This window comes from Phyllopteryx taeniolatus, chromosome 18 (assembly GCF_024500385.1).
Source record: "Phyllopteryx taeniolatus isolate TA_2022b chromosome 18, UOR_Ptae_1.2, whole genome shotgun sequence".
NCBI lineage: Eukaryota > Metazoa > Chordata > Actinopteri > Syngnathiformes > Syngnathidae > Phyllopteryx > Phyllopteryx taeniolatus.
In genome coordinates, this window is record NC_084519.1 from 13,440,733 (window position 1) to 13,460,923 (window position 20,191).

Genomic DNA, 20,191 nt, shown 5'->3' on the forward strand with positions numbered 1-20,191 from the left:
ATTCAACCGCAACCATAATGAGGACAAGTGCTATCGAAAATGGATGATGGATGGATTTACAGTTATTAAAGGTTTTATGACAGTGCCAGTAGATCCCTGCAACATTAATTAAAACGGTTACCGGACATATTGAAGTTCTACCAGAGTTTTGGAATAGATTGTGCTGGACCTGAGTGGAGCAGCACGGTGGACGACTGGTTAGAGCGTCTGCCTCACAGTTCTGAGGACTGGGGTTCAATCCCTGGCCCCGCCTGTGTGGAGTTTGCATGTTCTCCCCGTGCCAGCGTGGGTTTTCTCCTGCCACTCCGGTTTCCCCGCCTCCTACCCGATGATAGCTGGGATAGGCTCCAGCACGCCCGCGACCCTAGTGAGGAGAAGCGGCTCAGAAAATGGATGGATGGATGTATGGATGGATGGACCTGAGTGGTTCCCACTGTCTTGTAATTTATGGCAAATTATGATGACGTGATTAAACAAATTCCTGTTTTTGGCTCCACGGCGGCAATATCGAATTCAAACATCCCTGAACTCTTGATGAGAGATTAAATATTCCATGTGTCTTTTGAACTACGTTTCAAGACTTTACCACACTGCTCAAAGGTGGCTCCACCTTGATCAGCCTAATTCAAAGTAGCAAACGGACAGAGCGCGGCAAATCCAGACCTTGGGTTAAAACACAGTCCCACGAGGTGTATATCCAGCTGGCAATTCTCCCCCCTCAGGACCTGGTCCAACGAGAACTGACATTTGGTTTGATTAAGCTGCCTCTGTCTGAAGAGCCACCCACGAGGTAGCTGGCTATTCCCAACGTCCCCGCCGCACACTTCTACCGCTGGGTGGGGAGGTGGGGAATTAGTCTTCACAGCAGAGCCCCACTGTATTCCCTCATTTGCTGCTGATTGCAGTGCTGACAGCCTGAGATGTCCGCTGGATCTGCAGGGATTGTGGCAAGAGACAAGCCTGGAGATAAGAAGAGCGAGATGGCAATAGAGTTATCCTCGCTCTCATTACGGTGGGAAATGCGAGGGTCCTGATCCAAGGAAATGATGAAGGACCCTGTGGAAGAGGCCTCTGAGCACCAACAAAGACGGCTTTAGTTTCACTGGCAGCATGCATTTGCATAGCTTAGAAGGCAGTGCGTCTGAACCGGGCCTCATGAAAAGACACAATCGGCAATGGCTTGGACTTCAATGCAAGCAGGAATCAGAGCGGGAGGGAAAGCGGGATGGAGAGGGGTGGAGGGGCGGCGGGAAAGAGCGCAGTCAGAACTTTTTCCTCTGCGGTGCGGCATGAGACGAAATGCGATCAGGTTGTTGTTGACCAACTGTGATGCACAAATGCAACACGACGGCAGCGAACAACTCCAGATGAAGTGGCGGAGCAGACAAAACGTTCGGCGCCATCGTACACCAGTCATATTTCACTTCCCGCCTTGGGTGCTTGGAACAAAAAGGGGTCAGACATTTAGGAACCATTTCAAATTTGTTTCCATTGCCAATAGTTGTTTGTACCTTAGTGGTTGGACACATTAAGCGGGGTACACACATATTGATTTTGGACAGCATAACAGATTTTTTTAAATGTGAGAAACACCACATACTGTATACTGCAACTCGGACAAAAACGTGCATGTGTGCATACTGCTCTTGTAAAATTGGTGTAATCTGGATTACCAACACAGCACACGCAACGATTTCTCCACCAACAGCCACGAGTCTCCCCCTCAAATTAGATTGCTGTTGTAATACCTAGACTGACCTGTGAGCAGCAGCGCAGAGCCACAAGGAATCCAAACTGTGGGAAAATGAAATAAAAGATAGCCTCATCTTCAGAAAGCTTTCTAATCCACAATTCCACAACCAGAGAGTCTATGACTCAGCCAAATTCGTTGTTGACCACACGTAACGATTTTCCATTGCAAATACTGAACAGGTTTAGTTTTTACGATCATCCATTTTCCTAGCAGATCTCGGCAGGGAAAAATTAACACTTAACCCCCCACCACAGGATTGTTTTACAAAATCATCCAATAATCTGGCCTGTGCTGATTTTGAAGAGAGGAAAAATGGTCAAATTTGGCCCGATTATTGGTATATGTGTTATGTGCACCTCCCCGCGTATTCGCAGTTCGGTATATGCTAATTTGCTGATTGTTTCGGAAATGTATTTACTAAAAACAAAAAATCACTTATTTTCTATTTTTGCACTCAGGCCAAGACCATGTCTAATATAAAGCCTTTTTCGGCAGGCATCAATTGTGAATTTTTGCTGTACCATCCACAGTGGTATGGTACTGGAAGGCCAGCAAACATCTCATTTTCAAAACCCAACCCACTAAAATGCACCCACCTTCCAACCTGGATATTTTGACCCATTAGAACTGCAACTTTTAGGTGTCACTTGGTGTAAAAAGTCTGAGAACAACTACAATAACCCATTACGACTCCTGAAAAAAACATCTGGAAACACAAGCCAGTTCAGGATTTACCATTTCAAAACATACTGTACCAAACCACACTGTACCTTCAGTATTGCTGATGAAATATTAACATTATCTCCTGAAAATGAAATGGACTGTGTGATGTGAACACAACAAAAACAAGCAGGCAAGCAGATGTTCTTCTGTGGCCTGGAGCCACATAGTTTTGGGGGTGACTGGCCCACGTCAGGCCCCTCTAATGACTCTGGCACCATCGCTTAACTCGCTGGTGTTTGACTGCTCCTTAACAACTACACCGTTTAGTTGGGGTGGGGGGGGTCTAGCGGTGATGAAAGCACTCTCGTGTCCAGCCACACGTTTGCCTCCACTTGGAAAGCCGTGACGACTACGACCGAGACATTCAATATAAAACATCAAATCAAGAAATTACTGCAGATAAATAAGCATAATGACACTTGATTTAATCGTTCATCTCGGCTTGTTTGGGACTCAATTCAATTCACAACGCTAATTAACCAGGCATTTAATCACAATCACAACTGCAGTGTTTTCCAATGGAGTGTGTATTATTTAGGCTGCAATAGGCATACAATATCATTGATCATCTGGACCGTGCTGCTACTTCGTTTACGGGCCACAATGTCCATAAGATGCCATTTTGATTCAGTTCAGCAACCTTCAATCAATGCGAGATTTGTTTAAACGTGCTGGTTTATATTCATATCATGCATCCAAATAGCTTTTATCTTTAGAGCAACAGGAAAAAAGTAGTCTATTACTCACTTGTCAAGCGTTATTTCATCAGGGGCATGCTTAAATAACAATCAAGCACAATGACTTGCATCACTTGTGGCTTATTGAGCTTATGGATCAATCCATTGATTTTGATCGATGAATGACGACTTCCCTATTATTTATGAGATGAGGTCAATCGACGCCACTTCGGGTCTGCTTGTACGGCACTGGACGATGAAAATCGCAACAGCGCAGACATTCTTGCAGCTTCTTGCAGTTGACGAGTTGATGCTGACTTGGGCCTGATTGTTAAAAATGTTCAGCAAATAACACTGTATCTACCCTATAAGAGTGATTCCCAACCTCTGTGCCCCGGCACATTAGTGTGCCGTGAGTCTGCCAAGTGACTTATCCATCCATCCATCCATCCATCCATTTTCTGAGCCGCTTCTCCTCACAAGGGTCGTGGGCGTGCTGGAGCCTATCCCAGCTATCATCGGACAGGAGGCGGGGTACACCCTGAACTGGTTGCCAGCCAATCGCAGGGCACAAACAAACAAACAAACAACCATTCGCACTCACAGTCACAGTCACAGTCACACCTATGGGCAATTTAGAGTCTTCAATTCATGCATGTTTTTGGGATGTGGGAGGAAACCGGAGTGCCCGGAGAAAACTCACGCAGGCACGGGGAGAACATGCAAACTCCACACAGGCGGGGCCGGGGATTGAACCCGGGTTCTCAGAACTGTGAGGCTGACGCTCTAACCAGTCAGCCACCTCCACTCAGCTATCTATGAAAACAATGTATAGTGACAGGCAGTACACTAGATGGCAGAAGGTACAATTAACCTGTGTATCCACTTGTTGCCAGCCATACATCAGAATATTAGCTTTGTGTTCACCTAAAAATATCCAGATGTTACACCGACAAAGTAAATTTGTGAGTTAATTGAGCCAAAATTGACATTATTTCAGTACTGTATATATATTTTTCTGACATTTTTGTTTGGTGAAATTTTTATAATGTAAAATTCACACAAAAAGTTAGGTGTATTCAGCTTTTGGGTGAAATTTCAGGATGAATTAAAAAATGCACCACTAGAACCTTTACAGGTGAACTTACATGTACTTACTCTAAACTTTCGAATGCACATGTCCAACAGTTAAGTGTTTCAGGGCTTTTTGCACAACCTGCTGTTCTCTAACAAGGAGTTGAAAAGCAAAATTCACAACTAGCTTTTGACCCATGGCACTTCTATGCCTTTCTGTGAGTCTTCTTGTCTCTAAGCTTAATGTTCGGCTCACTATACCATGCTAGCATTTCGCAGTTAAAGCACGGCGACAGAGTACGCTCACGATACAATGATGAGGCTGCTTGGAGGATGAACTGTAAAGTTCTGACCTTTTTTGGTAACACATAGGGAAAGAAGATCATGACGAGAAGGATAAACATCGGGAGTTACCGGAAGTAGGTCATCATTCAAAGTTAATGTCGGCGGTGTTTACGTTTTACACTAGGTAACTACCTTTTTTTTTTACACTTGTGAGAAAATACAGTATACTTAGTGTAATGTTCTCGCATGTGGGAAAGAAGAGCCACAGTCGTTGCCTTTTTAGCAGTTAAATGAACGCCGGGAGAAAAGTAAAACACAAATACAGTGAGCACACGCATGCAGAAGCTGCTGTCGGTCACAGCTCACACAAAGACACTCACATGAAGACTCGCCAATGTGACACACCGCTCCACCAGGCCCCGCCTCTTAAAGGTACATGCATTTACGCATGACAATATGTACAGTATTTCTATACAGTTTAGGGTTGCATTTTTAGTATTAATACCAGTATGTTTAAATTCTTTTACAGGGGTTCACTGTATGTTTAACTTAAAAGTCCAGTTTAACGGTTTCTAAAGCAGAACCCGGGGACCAGCCCAAAAACAGAAGGTTGTACAATTTGAAACTGCACCTCAGGAGCGCAGTTAAGCAAGCACCCAAGTGTAAACAAGAAGAATGGGAAGAATACGCCACGAAGACTGTTTTATGTTTTTTTATGTATCGTTTTACAGTAGTTCACTTTCGAAAACAATTATACTTCCTGACCAGTTAGAGAAAGTGACGAGGTTTGGCCTTTTTTTTTTTTTTTGCATTATCGCATTGCACTGTCCCGCTCGTATAGGTGCATACCGAGTAGATGCGGCACTTAGAGCAGAATAGTGATGAGGACATGGGTTGGGGGTGGGGGGTAGATGACCATTTTGAGAATGCACAGCACGGCGCCACACAAGCGCAGGGGAGTTAAAAAAAAACACACAGCTACATCTGTTCCATCACCAACTCCTCTACGGCGAGCCATGATGGGACACCGTTGCCTCTTAATGCGTGTAAGGCGTCTAACGATGGTGATTTCTCGCAACATCCATATTGGACGAGGGCCCAGAGGGGGGTTTTGGAGGAACACTCCAAACACATACGTGCAGAGTGCAGTGATTGAGGAGGTTGTTTTTGTTTGTGTTTGTTTGCAGATGAGGCCCTATAGCGCCTCCACAGAACAGATAACACCGGAGACTCCCATCATTCCTGCACACGACAACATGGCTCCGTGTAACGGTGCCAGGCAACAACCACCCAGTCCACACACGACTTCACATTCAGCACAGCTTTTAAGTAGAGCGCACGTGAGCTTCCATCCTGTTTCATGATGGCGACTGACTGCTTGTACCACCGGTTGCACAAAAAGAGATGAAGAATGTCACATAATAGAGTGACACCTAACATATTGGTGAGGTTCCCTGCATGTGGACACTCAATTAGGTGTAATCATCCCTGGATTACAATATAAGGAGGGAGAGTTGCATGCTTTTTGTGTGTGTAATTAATCATGCAGTGCATTAAGAGTAATAGTGACTTACAAATAGATTTTTTGCAAGGTCACAGGCATGCATGTCACTCACTCACCGTACACTCCTTGGGAACGGACGCCCTCCGCGAGCAGCACCAGTAGCCCCACAACGTACATAACCTGATCCATCCTTTATTTGCTCTCTCCTTCACCGTAGTAATAATCTCTGCATGATCCAAAGGAAAAGCAATCAATATGCGCGTCGAGCAAGGCTTCCTATTCCGCTCCACCGAAAAAAAAAAAGGTTCTAGAAGTGTCGGTTGTGGGTCTTTTCTTTCCTTATTCTTCTTTAGCAAGCTTGCATCGGCTCCTCCGGGTTGGTAGCGAGGGAGCCCGAGGGACTGTGCCGAGGAGGAGGACTGCAGGCGGGCAGTGGTGCGACAGTGTCGTGCATGGCTCCTCTTTGAGTGCTCACAGTTGCCGAATCCACGCGGAGGTACCGATGCCGATGTAAGAGTGGCCGGGCGGAGGTAGCGGCGGCGACGTGCGCATCACCCACCCTTGGACGGATCTGTTCCAAAGGTCTGCGTTCGGGTGCGGAAGAGCCGGTGAGAGTGCGAGGCTGCTGGGAGGGGGGAGGCTGCGCTTCCGCGGCTCGCTCGGTCACTGTTCTTGCGCAAGCCGGTGTGAGGGAAAGGAGGCGACGTCAGGAGGAGGCGCGCGGCTCCCCGGGCTCATCAGTATGGTTGAGTCGGCGTCAGGGAAGGCTGGAGAGACGCAGCTGCTCGGGGCTGGGAGGAAGAGGACAGAGGAGGAGGAAGATGTGATGGGGGTGAGAGAGAGAGAGAGCGAGAGAGAGAGAGAGAGAGAGAGAGAGAGAGAGAGACAGAGGGAGGTGTGTTTTATACAAGTATTTCACATTTTTTTCACAAAGATTATACATAGTAAAGATACAGATGAGGTGCTGAAAGAGTGTTTCAATGTCACCGATTGGTTTCGAAGGGAAAAAAAAAATGTTTTAAAAAAAAAGGTATTTTATTTATTCTTGTTTATTGTCCCGCCACCCTAGTGAGGATAAGCGGTAAAGAAAATGGATGGTTGGATGGATGGATGGATGGAAATTTTTATTGTTGCTATTATTTATGCTCAATATTGATTTATATACAGTACATTGTGTCAGCTGCGGTTGTTTTTTAAAGTGCTCTATAAATAAAGTTAAGTATATCAAATCAATTTTCCACATTGAAATGAAATGAAATGCCATCAATCTGTTCCAGCCACACCACAAAAAACACCCATTTGTTTCTTTTTCTACATGAGCTGGAGCCTATCCCAGCTGACTTAAGGTTCATGGCGGGATTATTTTTGTCATATCTTTTTCAACTAATATGTTTGTATTGCTCCTAATATTTAGGTGATTTTTCATAATTATTGTTTATTTTCCCTGCATATTGTATTATTTGTTGTGATTTTTTTCATTGTGTCCATACAAAAATACAAATAATTCAAATGAAAAACAGCAGTTACTGAGCATGCCTTCTTGTGCCAAGTGACCACGTTATCGTTCACAGCCTAGCAATCTACTGTAATTCATCATGTGCCGTTTGTAACCTACTCATGTTTGTATGTGCAGTTGTCATGTACATCCTCATTTATTAATAAGGTGCCGTGTTGTTATGTTAAAACAAAATGATATACAGTGAACCCTTGCCTATTCGTGGTTCGCTATTGACAAATACACTTATTCGTGTTGGTTTTCTGAAGAACCTATAAACTATTTGCTGAAAACCCCATCTATTAGTGTATTTGTGCTCTTTGTATAATGCTCTAACACGCCACAAGACCCCTGGCTAATGAGAAAGTAGTAATTGGTGTCAAGGAAGTACTGTATGTTGACATACATCTCGACTGAGATATTAACGTCTTTGTATGTCAGGGAGGAGCTCATTTTAGCCTGGATTGTTAGTGGAAGTTATGGAGAGTGTACATGCGCATGTACACGTGTACTTGGTGCATTACTTTTAAATAAAATCATATGAAAGCCATTTCTTTTGAAGATTTATTTTCAAGACGAGTTTGAATTATATTTAAGTGCTTTGGGATCATAGTTATGTTTTCAAATGCTATTTTTTTCCACAACACATTTTCTTCATTGGTCTTAACTTCTATAAAAGTGAGTCGCGACTTGACAACAATAGGAAAATAGGGGTCCACCCCAGGGTAACAACAATTGAGAAGCACTGGTACCGTTAAAATAGACACTCAACTCACTTGAACTGTTGGCGCTAACGTTACGGCTTGTATTTGTGCTCGCTGCAACATGTTTTGCACGAAGGTGACAGTGCTTCTGTGATAAAAGGGCTGAATATACAAGTGTCATTAATTTCCCCATATGGAACAACTGCAAATAGGCCTGGTTAAAGATAAACTTAGGACAAAAGATTTGGTGCAGGCAAAACACATAAGATTGTCATCAAAATACAAATTCTACTGCGTTTGTTCATTTTTGACAAAGTAAGCAGTTTCTGGTACTTCAAACATTACTTTGAAATGTATAATGTTGATATAAGATTGCATTAATAAATGCTGATGTTTGAGTAAGTAATCATTTTTGATGCAAGGCCATTCCGGATGTATTTCCTTATCTAAATGATACAAAATGACATTGATGAAAGAACTGTTTGGAGGGACACATACTTTCCACTGTACTAGACTGCTTTTATGACGACTTTATACTGGCTATAACAAACATTAGTGAAGTTTTCAGCTAAAAAGCAATGCGCAGTAAAAGCTAAACCACTTTAAAAGGTATGTTTTAGTAGATTTGATGACCATGAATTTAAAAACAAACAAAAAAAGCAAAACTATTTACTGAGTGTCTTGTATATTGCTCCACTGGTACACTGAAGTGTGTGCACTATCAGTAGCCGGACCTTACAGTAGCTGTTGCCTAGCAACGCGCTTTCTAAGAAACCTCTTAATCACTGAATGTTTCATACATTACCCTCAAACATACAGTAAGAAGTGTGCACACAGCACCCAATGGCGAGGATCCAGAATGATTGTCCCTTCCTTTAGTTAGGGAGTCTTTACATTCACAATGTCATTGCCTCATTGGCATCCTCCAATGATGACCTTAAAACGAAAAAATTATTTCGGTGGGGTCGACATTTAAAACAGGCCGTTAGAAATTTGCCATGAAAATCTAATGGACTAATCTTGTCCCGCCATCCGTTTTACGCCAGGCGTCGGTGCCCTTGAACGGCGGTGTTGAGATTTTATTTTCAACTCGTAACTTGCTTTTGTTTTATCACGGGGCGTTGAGAGTATGTCGCTGTTTAATTTTATCATCAGCAAGCTCAAGCGACTTCACTACGGGTGTTTTGCAGCTGTGAATATTATTATATTTCCATTTCGTCTGCGCGAGGCTAACAAGAGTTAGCATAAACTAAAAGTAGTTGGGGCAACGACGAGCCATTTCTAATCTTTTCGACAGCGGATATTGGTAGCGTATAAAGGTAAATATCGGGCTGACAGAAAGATAACATCAAAGCGTTTTGGACATTTTAACCTCGGCCAAGCACGAAAGGCACAAGGCGAGAAGTTGTTTTGAATGCTGATTGCTGATTCTTTAGTTGGTTACTCGGAAGAATTACAAATAGCATGTCATGTCATAGTCAAGTGTGTCAAGAACACGGAAAATACAATGCAGATCCGACTGAAGCAAATTCATTTTCTTTCTTTACTGTTACAATCTGCTAGCATTGGGCTCAAGCGAGGCAGTTACCTTCCTGCAGAAGGAGCTGGAGTGAGCTCGTTTGTAATGTGCAATAATGGCAACTGCAGAACTACAGAGGAATGATATCAGCTGTCACTCTAACAACCAAATCTATAAATCTTTCTGGAGTTGATGTTATTGTGTAATGACTCTTCTCCCTATCACCACTGTCGACTAAATCCTTGCCGGAATTCAAACCTCTCACCTCCAAGTATTACGATAAATGAGCTGCCATGATTAAAAGGACACAATTACAAGGCCAGCGGTGTGAGCACAGTGACACTGAGCAGCTACGAGAAGAGACTTTATGAACACAATACGCCGTGTGACATTTCGCTCGGTTTTTATGGAGGTTGATAAGGTGCTCGGTTTGACGTGAAAGATGAGAATTTGGCATTTAGTGGCAAATCTCTGGGGGAGCACAGGATTTTTATTGTAGTTTGGGTAAAAAAAAATGTAATAAAATAAAAATTGGTATGATGGAGTATCATGCATCTTTCGTCAAGTCCCAAAGCTCCAATCTGATTCAAATTTGTGATGAATCTATCCAGATATCTATACTGTAATCAGGCATTAACCATTTGCGTTGTCATTGATTAACCCGCACGGCGGTCCATCCATTCTTACGCAGTTGAAACCTTCTATCGGCTTTATCGACCACCGCCGCTCCCACGCTGATTCCACCCAACTCGTTCGATTGATTCTGTCACGGCTGTTTTGGTGAGACAGCATAGAGTCGACGTGCCGTGCTAATTAAGCTGTGCTCGGCCACTTAGGCGGGCCCGGAAACTTGCTCGTTCAGAGCACCGTTCTCGCCAGCGTTTAGTCATATTTTGCATAAAAACTCATATTTCAAGGAGGAAATGTCGATCTATTAATTTTGATACGTTATGCGACAAATATATAATTTTCAGTAAAGAATTTCCACATATTCTGTGTTGCTGCACATCTCGCCATGTTTACATGCAGTATAATGCTGCCGACTATTCTTGCTGCTGTCCACATTTATGATTATGTATAATTTAACTGTTTGAATATGTTCCCCTTCCTCTGTCGAATGAATCATATTTATTCCACATTTTGAACTAAAAAAGTGTGAATTTAAGAAAGTTCTCCTATTTCTTGAGCTAGATAAAGTCCTTCAAATTCTTAAGGATTATTATCGAACAATCATCAATCATCTCAACACTTTTACTGTAATACCAGTGATTCTCGACGTGTCGTACGAGTGCAACTCGGAGTACACAAAATTATCAATGAACATTTCAAACATTAAAGACAATCAAACATTCAACTGAAGTTTGGAGCCACGCACACAGCCTGATTTTTTGAAACTCAAATTCAGTATTTTTTTCTTACTTTTAATGTACAGTAAATGTTTTTAATTTTCAAGTACAGTACCTTTTTTAGGTAGCTACAGTTAAATGTTATTGTTTTTTTAAGTACAATACAGTTGCATTTAATCATTAGCTGTTTGTTTTTAAAGTGTTATTGAAGTACAATTAATTGAACTTTAAGGCGAAGTATATTTTTTCTATATTAAAGCGCAGTGTTAATGTTCAAATTGTTCATAATGTAAAAGTAGCTTACAATATACTGGAATATTAAATATACTTTTTAGGAATAAAACCTGTTTTGTTTTTTTACTGAACACTTGGGCCTACTACTCCTTACTGTATTTTATTGCTATTTATTATAAAGGTACTTCCATCCATTTTCCGAGCCGCTTCTCCTCACTAGGGTTGCGGGCATGCTGGAGCCTATCCCAGCTATCATCGGGCAGGAGGCGGGGTGCACCCAGAACTGGTTGCCAGCCAATCGCAGGGCACATACAAACAAACAACCATTCGCACTCACATTCACACTTACGGGCAATTTAGAGTCTCCAATTAATGCATGTTTTTGGGATGTGGGAGGAAACCGGAGTGCCCGGAGAAAACCCACGCGGGCACGGGGAGAACATGCAAACATGCCACATGTTGGTACTTGGAGGGCTAATTATTTTTTGCGGTGACTTAAAAAGTTTGAGAACCGTTGCTGTAATCAAAACGAACATTTAATATGGTTTACCATTTTGACCGCTTTAATACTCGCGCCTTCGTGATGAAAAGCGTCCCTCGTGTCGCTCTCCCCTTCTTTTCCACTGCATTCTCCTCGGCTGACACTGACAGCAGTGCTATATATACCGGCAATCGCGTCTGCCTCTTGCTGTTGTCAGTTACGCACATTCGTCATCGTAAAAAAGGTTGAAACCTTTTTTTAGTTGTGATCAAAACTGTTTGCTTCCCTCTCAGTTTTTCCTCTCTTCCGCTCCAATCGGGTAATTCCACTTAATACTGCAGTCCATATTGACTTCTGTATATACTGTACAGTGTCTATTTATTCATTTACACGTAGTCATCCACATCTGCATTGGCAGTGTTTATTATTCATGGAGACTCTTTCTTCTCAGTCTCAAGTGTACATACTGTAGACAGATTTTCATGTGTTTGATATCATTATGCTTGTGTGCTGCCCGGTACTGTCCATTGAGGCTTATTCTATTCCATGCTATTAATCCAGCAAAGATGAGCAACGCCGCCTTAAAAGGAGAAAAGGCCTACTTACTTTAATATCACGGGCCGAGCCAGCACAATCGTGCCGTGCAGACATTCCCAGTGTACTGCTTGGTGTCTAACACTGCAATGATCTCTCTAGAAAAGATTGCAAAAAGGGCCTCATGCGTATCTATACATTTTCAGGTGAGGAGAGGGCGCACCACAAATTGTACTGCCAGGGCTCTGCCAGATTCGAACGGGTGCCAAATTAAACACGAGACGCTCTCCAAAAGGCCAGAGGTAATCATTGTTTGTACCTGAGTGGGTGTACTAGCAGATGCGGCTAATTGGCAGTTTGGGAGAGGCACTTCTATGGAAGTATATCTGTGCCATTTAAGTTTGAATTTTAATTTCTGATTTTCAAATTAAATTTCTGTCAATTTTAGATGCTTCCTATCTTTCCAATGTCAGTAGCTTAATTTGACTGGATGGATGTTGGATACATTGAAACACAAAAATTCTAGTTAGAATTTGTTCAGAGTTCACACTGAGTAAGGACATTTGTGAGTAAATTGAGTCGGGACCGGGCCTGCGAAAATCTGCGGATAACTGATGTCCATTATAATTGCACTGGAAAAAAAAACAATCTTGAATAAGCAGTGATAAACCATCAATAAGCATTTTTGGGGTTGGTTAACGCCTCAAAAAGAAAAAAGCATTTAAAAGAAATTTTAAATCTGCGACTAGGTGAATCTGCAGGTCCACCTTCCATTCCATCCTTGGTGGGGTACCGTGAGATTTTTCTAAATACTATATGTGACTTGTTGGAGAAAAACTACACTAGGCCACAAAGCAGCATACACGCAAGTGTATAACATGGAAAGATATCCAAACATCGCGCCGCATCTAACCATTGGATACAGGGCCAAACGAAATAGGGCCGCAATCACTTTCGGCCGACTTGAGAAAACAAATGAATTATTGATGCGCGATGAATAATGCATATCATGTTACAAAAATTCTTGCCGTCTCTCTCGCCATCATAAGGCGGCGGATTTGATTTACACGGTTGCTTTTCCACTGGGCCGATGAAGCGGAATTCTAATCACCTCGCAACACATGAAAAGAAAGCATCGTGGCTGTTATTGCCGTGTCATTTTCTCCCCTGATGTGCGACACAAACATCATTTTTGCGTCTATTTTCCTATTAACATGTCAGTCAGTCACTTCTAGATTATAGACGAGAGTCCTAATGTTCCAAGGATATTGTACTGGTGTTGAGGAAAAACAAATAAAATTGGAATTTCACAAGACCAAAAATCTTATGAGGAATTCAAATGTTAAGTCCAAAATTTACAAAGGAAAAAAAAGAAAATAGCCAGAATCTTTGAAATAAAAAATCATAATTTTCTGAAACTAATTAGACTTGAACATATAGCATATTACAATATAATAATGTCCACCATACAATGTAACCCTGTACCTTTGGTGGGAGAGGAAGTGAAAAATAAATCATATAATTCTATTATTAAACAACAATTGAGAATGAAAATTCCTCTAGAAGCAAAATAAGAATAATAATAATCAGTCAAAGAAAGTTTCATTCTTCACATAGGTGGAGAATAGAAGGTAAAAGTGTTGCGTTGTCCCAGAGTGCATCCAGACACAGACACAAGAGGGAAAGCAAGTGAAAAATAAGCCGCCAAAAACAACGGATACAACACAAAGTAATCTAAGAGTACATAAAAGCAACTAGGAAAGTCTTAATTTCATCACATCGGCATAGAATTTGAGGTAAAACTGTTCTTTTGTTACCATCTTGAGCAATATGACACAAAGTTACAAAATGACCACCAATTTGGACTGCAGCTCCTGTAAGAAAGAAGATGAAGCTGTCACGAGTGCCACACATTACTCTTAATCACTGCAAAGCAATTTTGCTGGCTTTTTTTTTTGCGTCTTTTTATGAGTGTGTTAACTGGTTTAAGCCGTCGGGGGGTTGAGTGTAGAAATGATGATGAGTGTCTCCTGAGAGCATAGCCAAGCAGAACAGAGATGTACGTACTGCATGTGTGTGGGTCTGTGTGTGTGTGTGTGTGTGTGTGTGTGTGTTTTTAACACTGGTTCAATTTGCTGCCCTCAGCACTGCTGAGATGTTCAGGTGCAGAAGAATTTGGGAAGCACCAGCAGCGCTGCTTAATAAATAGATGGTCACGTCACAGGCTGATTAAAGACTACATTAGAGAGCACACAAGCCTTTCTATCGGGTTTAACGCAAGACTCACACCGAGTCTTGCGTTGTTGGTGGGAGGGGGGGTGGGGGGTCGCTAGGCTAAATTTAATATTTGGCGCAGGCGAGTCACACACACCCCCACGATGTTATGAAAATTGAGCCCCTTAAGCCATTTTCATTTAACAACATGAAATTGACTAGGTATGTATTTCATGAATAGAGACGGACAAAAAAGATTCGGGAACCCATGCCTGAAAATACACAGGACGTTTGCCATTTTGTTTCCTGAATAGACAGACAAAAAAGTTTCGGGGAGCCACGCCTGAAAATACACAGGAGGTTTGCCATTTCATTTTAAAGCTTCATTTAGGGTCACTTTGGCCATTTTCTTTTTCTGAAAATGCAGCCAGCCCCCTACAGCCAGTGTCACATAGCAACATAACATTTAAAAGGTACAGTATGTCTATCATGAGTGGAGCCATACAAAAGTCTAAAGAAGCCATGCCCAAAAAGACAAGAAGTCTGCAATTTCGGTTCGAAACATCCATTTACGGTCATTTGCATAATTTTTTTATTTGTCAAAAATTCAGCGCCTACAGCCAGTTGCCTATAGTGACATGTAATTTGGTAAACATGTCTATCACGAGTAGACCTCCCAAAAAGTCTCAAGAAGCCATGTTTGAAAAGACACAGTAAGTCTGCCATTTTGTTGCAAAGTGGCAATTTTGCCCTTTTTTTCTTTGTTGAAAATTCATCCCTGGCAGCCAGTTTCACTTGCCAACATCAAATTTGGTAAGCATGTAATAAGGACACCCACAAAAAAAATCTCATGAAGTCATGCCTGAAAAGACACAGGATGTTTATCATTTTGCTTTAATGTGGCCATTTAAAGATCATTTTGGGCATTTTCAGTTCTCCAGTTAGACAGACGGACGACATTAAATTGGAGAACATTTGAGTTTGCGTCATTGCATGTGTGCAGAGCATTGCAGCGAAATTTGATGACTCGCCATAAAACACAAAACTGTAACGAGTTTGAAATTTCAGCTTGGTGTCAAGCAGCCATTTTGCGGTCACTTCCAGGTGTCCTTCAAAAACAAAGTTTCCCTCGAGATTTAGTCTAATTGTCACCATGTACTTGATTAAGTGATAGGTGACGTAAAATTGCGAGGACATTGAGTTTTTCTCATTGCGTCTCTGCAGCGCATGGCAGCCGATTTTACTCATAATCAAGGAAATAACTCGTCATTAAAAAATAAGATACCAACACCGGTTTCACCAACTGACATGAAACTAGATGGACTAAAGGATAAATGCTCAAAATTGAACAAAACAATTCTCCATTTTACGTCGAAACAGCTATTTTGGGCGAATTCCAAGGCTCGTACTTTGACGAACTCCGGATAGGGAATTCGCACAGATTAGACCCAATCGGAAGCAGGTATCCTAGACGGATGGACAATGGTAAATTGCGACACTTTATTTGCATACGGCCTCTAATGTGGGACGAGCATAGCGGCAGTTCGATGACCATTTTGACAATTTAAGATTTAGAATTTAGGATTGTTGCCACTGGTGCTTCTCTGTGTGCCATTTTAGATTAATAATAGCTAAATCCCATTGTGTTTTAAGTTGAAGAAACAATAAAGCGGCTGCCATGCACATACAGGAGCATCTTTGTCTGCATACTTTAATGTCACTCATGCACAGGCATGTGTGTGTGTGTGTGTGTGTGTGTGTGTGTGTGTGTGTGTGTGTGTGTGTGTGTGTGTGGACATTACATGCGCCATCTCCTTGCCAGATGTTTTTGCTTACACGCCGGCGATTTCCTTAAGGTGCTGTGACAATTTCATTAACTTCAGTGGGGAGAGCAGAAAACATTGGGGAATTCTATATTGGAAATATTAGCAAGGACAAAGGATGAACACCATCTCCCCAAATACTGCAGTCTGTTTTAATGAGCTCTACTTGCAGGTGGATGATGGTGCACTCTGAATGGTTATTGACAGGAAGCCTGATGCACTGCAGAATCCGACGTTTGGTCTGAGTAACGAGACAGGATATCAGACGCATCAGATTCCAGGGAGTCTCGGCACGAGATACAGCAGGAGGTGGTGGCGAAGACTAAAAAATAAAAAATAAATCCTGCTGCATCGTGCAGCGTGGTTCAAAAGGGGAAGACCGATCGCATTAGTCACATATCGATCTCGTGCCTCCCGTCAAGCTGCCACGACATAATCCTTTTGGCAGTTTGTTGTCCAAAAAAAGCAGGTAGCTATGACAGGGGGGGTCATTGATCTGACACGCTGTAAAGAGCACTCAGCGGTCAGTCACTTTCCTCATCATGTCTTCTTTCCTTTTATTATTATGCAGCTTGGTTTTTGAACGGCGGCACAATGGACGATTGGTTAGAGCGTCTGCCTCACAGTTCTGAGGACCGGGGTTCAATCCTCGGCCAAGCCTGTGTGGAGTTTGCATGTTCTCCCCGTGCCTGCGTGGGTTTTCTCCGGGCACTCTGGTTTCCTCCCACATCCCAAAAACATGCATAGTAGGTTAATTGAAGACTCTAATTTGCCCGTAGGTGTGAATGTGAGTGTGAATGGTTGTTTGTGTATATGTGCCCTGCGATTGGCTGGCGACCGGTTCAGGGTGTACCCCACCTCCTGCCCGATGATAGCTGGGATAGGCTTCAGCGCTCCCACGACCCTTGTAAGGTTAAGCGGCTCAGATAATGTTGAATGGATGGATGGTTTTTTAACTTTGTTAATTATTTTCAGATAAAACGGTGTGCCTTGCTTGTCATCCATCCATTTTCTGAGCCGCTTATCCTCACTAGGGTCGCGGGAGTGCTGGAGCCTAACCCAGCTATCGTCGGGCAGGAGGCGGGGTATGAGATGGGGTATGAGATGGCAGAAAGTTCTAAAAAGTCAACCATCACTGCAGCCCTCCACCAGTCGGGGCTTTATGGCAGAGTGGCCCAACGGAAGCCTCTCCTCAGTGCAAGACGCATGAAAGCCCGCATGGAGTTTGCTAAAAAACACCTGAAGGACTCCAAGATGGTGAGAAATAAGATTTTCTGGTCTGATGAGACCAAGATGGAAATTGTTGGACTTAATTCTAAGTGGCATGTGTGGAGAAAACCAGGCACTGCTCATCACCTGTCCATTATAGTCCCAACAGTGAAGCATGGTGGTGGCAGCATCATGCTGCAGGGACAGGAAGACTGGTTACAATCGAAGAAAAGATGAATACTGCCAAGTACAGTGATATCCTGGACGAAAACCTTCTTTAGAATGCTCAGAACCTCAGACCGGGCCGAAGATTCACCTTCAAAAAAGACAACGACCCTAAGCACACAGCTAAAATACCAAAGGAGTGGCTTCAGAACAACTCCGTGACTGTATTTGAATGGCCCAGCCAGATCCCTGACTTAAACCCAATTGAGCATCTCTGGAAAGACCTGAAAATGGCTGTCCACCAACGTTCACAATCCAACCTGACAGAACTGGAGAGGATCTGCAAGGAGGAATGGCAGATGATCCCCAAATCCAGGTGTGAAAAACTTGCATCAAAAAGACTCATGGCTGTATTAGCTCAAAAGGGTGCTTCTACTAAATACTGAGCAAAGGGTCTGAATACTTATGGCTGTGTGATATTTCAGTTTTTCTTTTTTAATAAATCTCAACATTTCAACAATTCTGTTTTTTTTTTCCTGTCAATATGAGATGCTGTGTGTACATTAATGTGGAAAAAAATTAACTTCAATGATTTCAGCAAATGGCTGCAATATAAAAAAAATAAACAAATTTAAGGGGGTCTGAATACTTTCCGTACCCACTGTTTGCCTGCTCGGACCACATCTAAATACTGGCACAAGGTAGACCGGTGATATAACACGATTTTGCTGAATTTGGCAGACAGATTCTGAAGTCCGCGAACATATTTAAGTCACTACTGGTTATCGCCGCCGCATTTAAAGGGAATGAGAGGAGCCGCTTTGATTGGCGCCGGCTGAAGTCTGCTATAAATGCTCCCACAGTAGCGCTGCACTGGATTTACACCAGTCACGAAAATAGAGCCCTGTGTCTTTGATGTTCACCAAAACTAGTGGGTTAGGTTTGTTTAAGATTGAATCTGTTTACAAAAACACATGCACTACTTTTACGCAAGACTAAATGTTCGTCGTTTATACATGTGATGAGCCCAGGCCCGCCTCTCACTTCAAGTTAGCTGAGAAAGGCTCCAGCTTCCCAAGTGAGCTGTGATCGAAAGTAACTTGTCTAGATCACTTTGCCTAAGAATGGTACGTATTCCCACTCAAGTACGCACATAATTCATCTGAATGTGAGGGGAAAAACACGCAGCAGTGTGTGATTACAGAGACAGATGAAGAGATGAAAGCCTGAACGCTTTAAGTGGCCTAATGCATAATTCATCGCTGATCAAATTTGACGTGTTCTTATCTGTGTCTGTTTGGAGTTTTGTTGTGGAACAGAGTGCCATTGCCCCCGACTACCCTTCCCTCCACAGCTGCACAGTCTCTCGCCGTGGCCTGATTTCCATTCATGTAGCCGGGGATGCGCCGCTCGTTGCGTGGGACTAAAGGGGAGAGGCCGCCGAAGAGAAACTCAATTTGAGGAGAACTTTGAGAAGACAGATGCAAAAGCGTAACTGGCCAACACTGTACATGTGTGTACGATACAGTAACAATACACAAGCTAAACTATCTATCATTTACTAGTAATGACTTTGATTGATTTTCATTTTACTGCATTACAGCGAAAAGCGGTTCTAATGGTGTTTTGCACGTTATGTATCGTTTTGTCTCATGAGACTGTATCGATCGACGACTCCTAATATAGATGTTGTAATGTATCGTTTTTTGCTTGCAATACAGTGTAACTATTGAGTCATGATGTAGCATTGTCTCTTGATACACAAGCAGAAATATTAATATTGTAATGTAACATATTCTGAAGTATCAATATAGGAGGGTTAATATCGATATGTATATATTATTATATTTATTTCATATCACGATACAGTAATGATACACTAGTGTTTGTATCTAAGTCGTGATGTAGCTTTTTGTCTTTCAATACAGTGTTGATACATGCGGGAAAGATCAATATTGTACTGTACAAAGCCACCATTGTAACTATCGGTATCATGATGTCGAATTTTCTCATGCATACAATACACAAACATAGGGCTGTAACTATTGAATCTTTTCAGAATCGATTCTCCTATTAATTATTGATAGCATAATCAAATAATAATGCCCCCCACTGTAACAAAAAAATATATATACTTTACTACTAAGATGCATTTTATTCTCATTTATCAGGAATGAACTCCAATCCTTAAACGCCATATGTTGGTACTTAGTGGATGGTATAAATTTGGTGTACAGAATTCGAGACGGCTAAATGCTAAACGGTTAGCTATCGCGATTAGCATTAGGACGCTAGCGATTACCATTTTAGGTCCAAAAACGCTACCATTCAGCTCACTCATGTTGTATGTACATCTTCACAGCTAAAAGTGTCTTAAAAATCACTTACAGACGCTCCTTTGTCGTTTCTGCCAAAGTTTATCAGTGGCCCAGCACTGCGTCCATCTGCAAT

At 42.3% G+C, this 20,191-nt stretch overlaps 1 protein-coding gene across 2 annotated transcripts in view; it reads right to left on the bottom strand.

The window, feature by feature from the left end:
- The window catches only part of LOC133468185 (MAM domain-containing glycosylphosphatidylinositol anchor protein 2-like), a 159,267-nt gene extending 139,078 nt beyond the window's left edge, over nt 1-20,189 (bottom strand). For both annotated transcript variants that reach the window (XM_061753764.1, XM_061753763.1), the window contains exons 1-2: nt 20,129-20,189; nt 6,133-6,807 (exon numbers count right to left, since the gene is read on the bottom strand). In XM_061753764.1, coding sequence (XP_061609748.1) covers nt 6,133-6,205 — 73 coding nt within the window. In that variant the 5' untranslated portion in view covers nt 6,206-6,807; nt 20,129-20,189. The remainder of the gene's footprint in view (nt 1-6,132; nt 6,808-20,128) is intronic.
- Nucleotides 20,190-20,191: the final 2 nt, after the last annotated feature.